General features: G+C 41.1%; 1 protein-coding gene across 1 annotated transcript; it reads right to left on the minus strand.

Annotated features, from left to right (window-relative positions):
* Window positions 1-703: 703 nt before the first annotated feature.
* On the minus strand, window positions 704-8,994 carry psmc1b (proteasome 26S subunit, ATPase 1b). Its single transcript, XM_063495288.1, has 11 exons — window positions 8,941-8,994; window positions 8,378-8,431; window positions 7,675-7,771; window positions 7,278-7,402; window positions 6,664-6,849; window positions 6,329-6,457; window positions 6,136-6,232; window positions 4,146-4,335; window positions 3,054-3,205; window positions 2,491-2,645; window positions 704-1,030 (listed from the first exon to the last, which is right to left on the minus strand). The coding sequence occupies exons 1-11, from the start codon at window positions 8,941-8,943 to the stop codon at window positions 896-898; spliced, it is 1,323 nt and encodes a 440-aa protein (XP_063351358.1). The 5' UTR covers window positions 8,944-8,994; the 3' UTR covers window positions 704-895.
* Window positions 8,995-10,214: the final 1,220 nt, after the last annotated feature.

Here is a 10,214-nt window from a genome sequence, read left to right on the forward strand (position 1 = left end):
AAATGTTTTTCTTTTTTTACCCCCTTCAATTCTTCCATTTGCTGAATGAGCTGCAGTTGAAATGCGTGACTGATTTAATAAGGCAAGAGAGCTTGCGAGGAGGGGGCTGCAGAACAGCAGCAGCAGCTCGGTCCTCACTGGAGCCCGGTGAGTGGTTTGATGCCCGTGCTGCATGGGGCCACTTTCTGCTGAGCAGCGAGTTACACATGGCTCCACATCAAGAGGAATTAAATCAACGCTGCCGCTCTCCGTGTGTCACACTGCAGCAAGGGCAGCTTAGCTGGATTTACTTAACTTGGAGGCTGATTTAAATAGGGGAGGGGGTTGTGCGCACAAACATAAACATGCACCAAAACCCACTCTGCGTTCTCTGAACACTTAAAAAGTTGGGCATTAGTGCAGTGACATTATGCAGCTCCTGGAGGTGACGGCTGAGTGAAACATCACAATCAGGGCGTTTCATCCCAAACATTCTGAGAATCTCTAAATAGCCAGTGTACTGTGCTGCGTATGGGGAAAGCACAAAACAAGACTTTGTGTATTAGCAGGACTGTTTATGACACTCGGGACAACGGGAGAAGTCTCATAATTCATGTGAATATCTCAAAATGTTGTAGCCAACCAATGAAGACTACAGGAAGTGAAAAGGAAGCAGATGCTGCTGCAGCAAAGTGAAAGAAAAAGTGATGAGAACACGCAGTGATTAGATATTATATTTTGTCATTTATTGTTTTAACACGTAACGGTTAAAGGAGAGCGGGATAAGCCAGACATGACATGCACAAAATATATCAAACTCTCTGAGGAGGCGACTCAGCTGCTGCCTCCTCTCTTTCACACAGCGATAGATAGTGATGGGGTGGGGAGGATGAGAGAAAACAAAAATGTTTCAAGGTTAGAGGTAAAGCCCCTCTGGCGTGCCCTCCTGCTTCTTGTACAGAACGTTCTCCTTGGACTTTTTGAAGTCTTCGTTGGTGACTTTCATACGGCGCTCTCGCAAAGCCATGAGGCCTGCTTCTGTGCAGATGGCCTGGAGGATGAAAGGAGGAAACACAGGGAGAGCAACGAGAGTCAAACTGGAGGAAAAACAAGCACGTTACACAGTCTAAAAATAACGTAGACTGGTTGTGATAACAGCTCTGATTTGTGCTGTTATTTAGATTTTTAAGTTTATCTTCCTGGATTAATGCTTCATTCAATAATCTCAGGCAAAATCTACGAACATCTAAATAGAACGTGAAAACTGCTTACTTGAAGGAATTCGATACAAATATGTGACAAAGCGGTACGAGCTATAATAAATAAACAGCCGGTTGTTTGTGGCTTGACTTGATGTCAAACTGACCATGAACAGTCATGTCAGTCAGAGTCAGAGCCTTAATGTTTAATGTTTGTCTGAGGAAAGAAAGGACATCCCTAATATTCAAACTCATTGTTTGCTTCCCAAACATTACCATTTAAATGTCATCCAAGAAATCTCCATGTGCCATTCTCCCACGCTCCACACGAGGGCAGCAAAGCTGTGTGAGTGATCTGAACACTTTGGGTCAGGTCTTTTTTTTAACGGGGAACTTAATAAAGTTAATTAAGTGTTGATGTGAAAATCATTTAGAAAATCAACCCCCGCTTGCTTTCCTTCAAGCAGCCTTTTCTGCTCATTTTATTCCCCGTTTTGCTGAGCCATAGTGTGAACTGGCTCGCCGCCAAGCCCTCACACAATCAATAAATGGCTGCAGCATCAGAGCGAGGCCGGAGCAAATGAAGAAAGCAGGACACAGCTCCCCTGCTAAGATGCAAAGAGGCTGGACATGCTTCATATTTCACTCTCATGTTTTAAACAGTCCAGCAGAGATGCCTATGCCAATTCAGATTTCAGGTTGAGCATCTTTATTGATTTCTATTTTTCCCACAAATGCACAAAAAATTTTAATGGGGTGAAACATTTAAAAAACATTTAAATGCTTTGGCAGCCAATTTGAGCTTGGTGTTAGCTAATGCTAAAGCAGTAAAGTGGTTAGTAGACTATGGTAGCTAAAACTGTCAGGTCTACAAGTACAGCCACAGTTTCAGCTTTTGGAAGTGAACAGCAAACTTTGTGGGGTAATTTCTTAACACTGAACAAGTAATTTCATGGTAGTTTTATTTGTTTACTAATTTTTAAAGTTTAAAAAAATAGTTTTAGTGTGAAAAATTATTTTTCCTGTGAATTAAAAATGGATTTCCTGTTCGGCAGAGAGTCTGCATGGAAGGGAAAAAATGAGCAAACTGAAATTTGCATTGAGCAGACAATTCAATACAGTTCGAGTACAGCCTTACAGCATTCGCTTGGTCAAACCATCACAGCTGTAGGACTGGGAGGGGAAAAAACTTGTGCTGAGCTAGAACATGTCAGTTTCTGTCTTCAGTTATTGTTTTTTGTGCTTCTTTGTACTCTGAAGAAAAAAGTGTGAGTGCCAAAGAGAGAGAAAAAAGCCTGTAGTCTTCTCTTACCTTGATGTCTGCTCCCGACAGGTCATCCTTTGCCAGGATGAGGTCATCGAGGGTGACATCATCTGCTACTGTCATACGGCTGGTGTGGATCTGGAAGATCCTTCTTTTGGTCTTCTCATCGGGAAGGGGAAACTCGATCTTACGGTCGATTCTCCCTGAGGAGTATGACAGAAAACAAAAACATCACAAACTGACTGTGACTCTGTTCTGCTACGAGTCTGTTAGTCTTCAGCAGATCAATGAGTCGCACTCAAAAACTGTCTTGTTAATCAAACTCAGGTGATCAATCATACATTAATAATGTAGGGAAGATATTTACTGCTTAGACAGCAGTGAGTCTTTTCTGAAAAACACTGAGGAAGAACATTTTACTGCTTGTGGCTGATTAGAAAGAACAAAATATGAACAGTCACTTCCAAAAGCAGAAAAAAACCTGACATTTCCATTTCCACTCGCTGCAGTGACTCAACAAAATGCAGCCATGTCCTGAATGTCAGTCTAGTTTACAGTACTGTGGATGTGAATAAAGATGGAAGGCCAGTGACAGTCACACTGGTACTGACCGGGTCTGATGAGAGCTGGATCGAGCGTTTCTATCCGGTTGGTGGCCATGATAACTTTAACGTCTCCCCGCGAGTCGAAGCCGTCCAGCTGGTTGAGCAGCTCCAGCATGGTCCTCTGGATCTCCCTCTCACCACCAGAGTTGGAGTCGTACCTACACAACACAGGCAGTGAACACACCACGTGAAAATTAAAGGCATCCCCTACATTGTCTCACGTCATTGGGCTTGCTTATGGTCTTCCATCAAACAGGCTTCATTTGTGTGGCACCTTTTATACAGCTGAAAGTGAAGGCTGAGAATTAATCAAGATAAAAACTGGAGAATGAGCTGAACAAAATGTAGACCTTCATCGAGGAGAAAAGGAGGAGGAGGTGCACTGACTGTCGAAATCATAGTGCAGCCTAGTAACCTGCAGTCTGAGGTTCATACAAGAAATGTGTAAAAAGACGAATGATTACAACGAAGTCTGTTTTATTCAAGCTTTCACAAGATATGCAGTGATCTCACAGCGCTCAACAAGAGCAGCACATGCAGCAAGCAAAGAAAAGGAAAACAGTTACAATAGACACATGGGCAGAGGATGGAAACAGTGACACACACTGCTGTGGCACACTGCTCAGAATTTTTTTATCCTTTAAAAACTTAAAGTATTTGTACAAACAAATCAGGGAACTGTGCTGCTTTTAATGGCAAGTAGTGCCATATTTTCCTAGCAGCACTATACTGTGCAGCCACCACTTTGTGCAAGCTGCCTGTGGTCGTAGAGACACATTTCCTATTGCAAAGACTACACCCTGAGATATTACAACCTGCAGCAGGGTGAGAGGCAAAATGAAGTGTAAAATGTGTAAGAAAGGACTGTGCAGTGTAATTGCATCACTCAGCATCCTGTACTTGAGATGACGAAAACCCTGCAGCAGCACATCACCTTGCACTGTTAATGTGCTGTGAAAGTATATAAAATAAAACTGTTATAAATGAAAACGCCGCCATTTATCACACATACTAATCAACACCTTGGCGTCTCCTTCCAGCTCCTCAGCAGCACAGGTAAAACATCACTGTGCTGATGCTTTCAGAGCTTCTTTTTACCTCTTTGTGCCGATGGCGTCAATCTCATCGATGAAGACGATTGAAGGGGCGTGCTCCTCTGCTACCCTGAAGAGTTCTCGCACCAGCTTGGGCCCATCTCCCAAATACTTCTGGATCAGCTCTGAGCCCACCACACGCAGGAAGGTGGCGGATGTCTGATTGGCTACAGCCTTGGCGAGTAGTGTCTTACCTGGTACATGCATAACAGAGGAAAGAGTAAAACATACCTGCCACACGTCTATATAACTCCCTAAAAGAGTATAGTTTAATCCAAGTGAAACAGAGTCCAGTGTAGGACTGGACTCTGTTTCACTTGAACCTTAATCTTTCATTTCAATGCAACATGAAGAACACTTAGTCTGTGACCATGAGCCTGCATTCAATTGAGGACATTTCCAGTAAAAATGGCGTGGCAAAGAGCTCATTACACAAATGTCATTTCCTGTGGCTGCTGACAGAAAGATCACCAGCTACAGTTTCTAAGAAGGCTTAACTCTTTACCCCTATGAAAGCCTACTAAAAGTAATGCTTTAAGCTTTGCGCAGTTTGTGTCATATTTCAGGCCTGCTTACAGAACACAATGACTGGCTTTGCATCAGAAGTTAGTGAGTGTGATCTCTGGCGACGCAGCTACCCTTGAAAAAAAAAATTGTAAATTTTTTATTCTAATTGTCCTCAAACCACATTTTTATTGATTTATACTGAGGCGTCAGAACCCATCGTTAAGGGTAGACGGGAGATCATCAGATGGAATCTTTACAGGGGAAAGAGTTACACAGCTTTCCATAACATAATCACAGCTAACTCGCTTGTATTACTCACTTAGCTTTATCGCTTTCCATGCATTATGTATTTAACATTACTGGAAATGTTTTATTAGAAGTTAAAAGGATTTTATGAACTCTGAAGATAAAATATTAAACACTGAGCAGCTAAATTAGGAACTCAATCATCTGCACAGTTCACAGACACGATGGCCTTCACACAAAAATACCGTCACTGAAAGAAAGTCAACTTTCTGCAGTCGCTGTACTATTATTTTTCTGTTCAAGATATTTCTCAAAATCCCCTCAAGACAACCATTTTTAGAGTGACATTGTGAAACTATGTTGCTATGTTTGTTTGGACACCCTTGAAAATTACAGAATAAATAGCCAAACATATGAAGTGTACCAAAATACATAGCTTTGTGTTTTTCAACATCTCTGGTTCAATTCTAGCTGGAGAGACAAAGCCCCACTGGGGAGGTGTCAGGAGGAGCATCTGGCGTATAACTCTCCCAGCTCAAACATGCAGAGCTGTCTGATGTGGCGACCCCTCGTGGCAGGAAAGCAGCCCAAAGCTTTCTATGTGAAACGGCAATGACATGCAGCGCCTCATAAAAAACACCAGCGAGCTGTAGACACTACAGTGAAATATACAGCTAAGTCAAAGCACAATGCATGCCCTAGTCCATCTGCTTCACCTGTTGACATCGTCTTCGGTTTATGTAAACTCATAAAATGAGATATTCAAACAGTGTCATGTGATTTCTGAGCAGACATTAAGCGATTAAAATATTATAAACACTTTTAAATGTGGTGGAGTTCACTGTACAACCAATCACCACAACAAGAACAGTAAACAGGACTATCAGTTCTTTTTAAAGGCAGAAACTGATCTTTGGACACTTTATTAAAAAGAACTCATGGCAGAGTTTTTCTTTCAAATTACACCAGATTTAACAGCTGATTTCACACTGAATATCATATTATAGTGCCTTATAATGGAGTTTGAAAATTACAGAAAAGTATTAATGTTTAAAGGTTAGATCTGAAAAGGATCTTAAAACTTCTAAGAAGCAGGATGAATGGAGAGATGACACAAAACCACTAAAATGATTTCATAGGTTATTATTTCCCTACAGCATGACTAATATCAGTGTGGACACTAATGTTTGTTGGCAGGAGAACATTTTTTAAGAGCCTAAACCCACAGTTCAGAAACTTACCTGTGCCAGGTGGTCCATATAAGATGACTCCTTTGGGAGGCTTAATGCCCATCTCTTCATAATACTCTGGATGTGTAAGAGGCAGCTCCACTGACTCCTGTTAGAAATTTGTTTAAAAATGCAGTTAATCTCTAAAAAGAAGCACTTCACTATAAGATGTCAGTTTGGCTTCTGGCTTCTTGTCATAGTGTACCTTAATCTCCTGGATCTGATTGTCCAGTCCTCCGATGTCAGCATAGGTTTCTTGTGGGGCTTTTTCCACCTTCATCACTGTCACCAAGGGGTCAGTGTCATCCATCAGTACCCCAATCACAGCATGAACCTACAATAATATACAAATACAAGAGAACTAGTGTGAATTTTTGAGGTCAGCTAAATTCAGTTTTGGGGAACTGATTGATACTCACTGACCCAAGGTCAATGAGTATTAAGTTAGGTGGTGGAGTTGGGTCAAAAACACTGCTGGGAAGTTCGTTAAGACTTTTTTTTGTTTGGTCTTCACTGTAAATAAGAAAATATTAATATTACCTTGTGGTTGAGCAGGACAGAGCAGCCTGGCTCCAGAAGATCCTTATCCACAAAGGACAGGATACTAACGTAGTGCTCTGATCCCACTGAGGTAGACACAATGGCATGGTTGTCATCTATGATTTCTTCCAGAGTGCCTACAGACATGGGAGTCCCCCGCAGGTCATCTACCTTTGACCTTTCCTCCTGTAAACACAAACAGCACTGGAGTAACTTCATTTGATCCAGACATGGAGCACAAAATGAAGTCAGGTACAAATACTGTCAAGATGATCCCACGCTGCTTTAATTATGCTGAGGTATCTGGGTTACAAAAACAAGCCAGACCTCAGCATAATTAAAGCTCCATTGTGTGTTTTTAACCCAGATATGCTTTTACTGCACAGCAATGTGTTTGGGATCATTGTCATTTTGAAAAAGGAAGTCATTGGAAGTCAGATGCTATTCAGGTGGTACTGCATGATGAATTTGAATTCTGAGGTCATAATTAATTAAATTAGCTAAATTAATAATTAATTTTGACAAGATGCAACTGTTTTTTTTTTTTGGTAACTTCATTTGACCCAGACCTGCAACACAGAAAGAAGTGTGGTATTTGAGGTGCAAATACTGACCTCCTGTTTCTCTTCCAGGGGCTTCATCTGCTCCTGGTTCCTGATAAACTCTTCCTCCATAAGCAGGTAGTCTTTGATCCGTTCTTGCTTCAGCAACTTCAGGCGGCACTGAGTGTGAGGTGTAACTAAAAGCAAACAAGCAGAATGTCAAAAATATGCACAGCATATAACCCAGTTGATACAACAACAAATATTATGTCACACAAAGGAAAAGATTTCAACTTTAGAAACTGCCAATTATCCATGATATCTTGAGTAAAAACAAAGTGTCCCGGGAAGTATTCAATTAATTAACACAGAATATCGAATAAAAGCATGGAATAAAATGTAATTATGAATGTAAATTTTCTGATCTACAGGAAAACAAGCTGGCAGCAGGAGCTTTTCACTCCTTTACCCAATGGTAGTTTGCTTGCAGCATCTGGTCCCTTGGTCTTCTTCTTTTTCTTGCCAACTCTGGTGGGTATTGGAGGCTCATACTTCTTTTTCTTATCCTTCAATTAGCAGAAAAAGAAGAAATTAACAGTGGACAACATTATGTACAGTTTTAGAGCTCAAAATACTTATGTAACAACATGAACACATCCTATCAGCCTATTATGTAGGACCTTTGAATACATACCAGTACATACAATCCATTTCCTCAAACCATGACGCCAGCAAAATGCAACCCACTACGTAAGGAAGCCACCAGATCCCCTCACTTTAGAGGTAAGAATCCAGTTTTATGTCTTTAATTTGGCACTCATCTGTTGTACAGTCATGAAGAAAAATGCACATATTTTTCTGTTCTGTCAAGATTATCCCACAGAGTTTAAATAATATTTTAAGTCCAGGCTCTGTGGAGGCCAATCCATGACTGATGGTGTTCCACTGTGTAATTTTCTGTCCACAAATGTTTTTACTGTGTTGGTTGTGTTGGGTTCATTACCATGCCACATTAAAAAAACAAGTCTGGCTCATTGGAAGCAAAATGTGGCATGAAAACCTTTGCACAGTATTGGAAATAAAAAACAGTGACAAGAAGGTACGAGGTACTTGTTCAGACGTCACTGTAAAGATAAACCTTTGCTACCAAAACAATCAGCTGTCATTCTCACCTTGTCATCCTTCTTGCCTCCTCCTGGACCGTGGCCTCCACTCTGGCTTTGTCCCTAGAAGAATAACACACTTGTGTTAACACAGTAGAAATTAAAGAACGAGTTCACTTTGTCTCTTACAGACGATTATATCTGTAAGCCAAAATCGCCAGTTAGCTCAGCGATATATTTAGCGCCTCACAGGCAACTGGAAAGTGCTAGCACTTTATTTTACACCACGGGAAAAACAAACTTTAACAGAGAACCCGTTGTCCTTTTTAAAACATTACTAACATTAGAAAAATAGATGAAATCATCGATCGAAAATATGAATGGCTTAGATGGCTGAGAGCTTCGACAACGGCAACCGAGGAAAAAAGCAAATGTCGCTAGCCTTTCGCTAGCAGACTGATGTTTATGTTTAATTCCATTTTTACTCCACAGGTTATACATAAAATAGTCTGAAAGAACGTCGCAGCGCGTATATTGGAGTTTAAAATGAGTAGAATAAAGTATAAGTAGCAAATGATAGGTTTCAATATTTTAATTTTAAGAGCCGTAGAGAAAATTGCTTGCTCACTTACCATTGTTGCTCGTCGCTATCGAGTGACGTCACAGTACGGCAACACTCCAGGACAAAAATGTGTCAGCCGGAAGAGTTTCACTGCATGGAGAAGTGAGTTGGCAAAAACCTCTATATGTTTTATTTAACGTTCTGTATAAGGTTATCGACAAAAGCCGTGAACGAATTTTACGTGATATTAAACATTATTATGCAGTTACTGTGGAATAAAACAAAAAACAACTGGTCCTTCTTTTATTGATTAGCATGGAAATACTTAAAGTGAATACTTAGCAGTTGATAAGTAGAGAAAATAAGTCACCAATTTAGTACATTTTAATAAGGACACAGATATTTTTTTGTTCACAATTCATTTTAGGGATAGAGATGTTTGCAGACTCCAGTCCAAATTTTGAACATCTTTGCCAAAAACATCATCTAATTTAAGTGGTATTACATTGATTTGATATACCTTTATTAGTCCCACAAGGGGAAATTTCATGTTAAGGCTGCCGACCTATTGCACGCAATGGCAGCGCCATCTTACCCTCCGACCATACATACATTACACAAAAACATCACATGGGGAAGACAGGTCAGAGAGGTATAACAATGGAAAATGCACCACATGAGGAAAGATAAGGAGAAAAAAAATAACTCCCCCCAGACTGAGCTCCAACAGGGAGATCAGTTTGAGAACAGAAAAAAAACACCTCTGCACATAGCACATGAAAAAACTCTTAATACACCAAAAAAACACATGACAAGCAACAGGGGTGGGTAAAGGGTGAGAGACAGCCAATGTAGACTACATCCGGGCCTGCAGCCTATGCGCTGGTCTCCTTGATCCACCGTCTGCATCGGAAGGGGATAAGCGTCGAAGGCGTTTGGAGGGGGAGGGGGGATGAGTGTACATCTGCATGTGTATATATGTCTGTGTGCGTGTGTGTGTCCAGAGTTCAGCTGAGACAGCGTCCTTCACCCTGCCAGGCTAAGTAAACAGTCTTCCAGCCAACCCAGGTGGCCTTGCATAGAATGGGAAGAACAGTCTAAACACAGTCGTTATCAGGGTGTAGTTGTTCAGCTCCAGCCTTGAGACTGCAGCTGGCGCCGAAAGGGTATCCGCATGAAGTAACGGTGGTTTTTACTTTAGTGCAAACAACTCATATGAATTTCAAAGCTGTTCTAACACACTGGTCTCTCAATCTCCCGTTGGAGAGCCGTGAGCTTCTCCATGACGTTATCAAACTTACGCTCCGTGATGTTGTCATTCTTGTGCTCAAAGAGCCGATTCTG

The sequence above is a fragment of the Pelmatolapia mariae genome, linkage group LG15 (genome assembly GCF_036321145.2).
Source record: "Pelmatolapia mariae isolate MD_Pm_ZW linkage group LG15, Pm_UMD_F_2, whole genome shotgun sequence".
In the NCBI taxonomy this organism is placed as follows: Eukaryota; Metazoa; Chordata; class Actinopteri; order Cichliformes; family Cichlidae; genus Pelmatolapia; species Pelmatolapia mariae.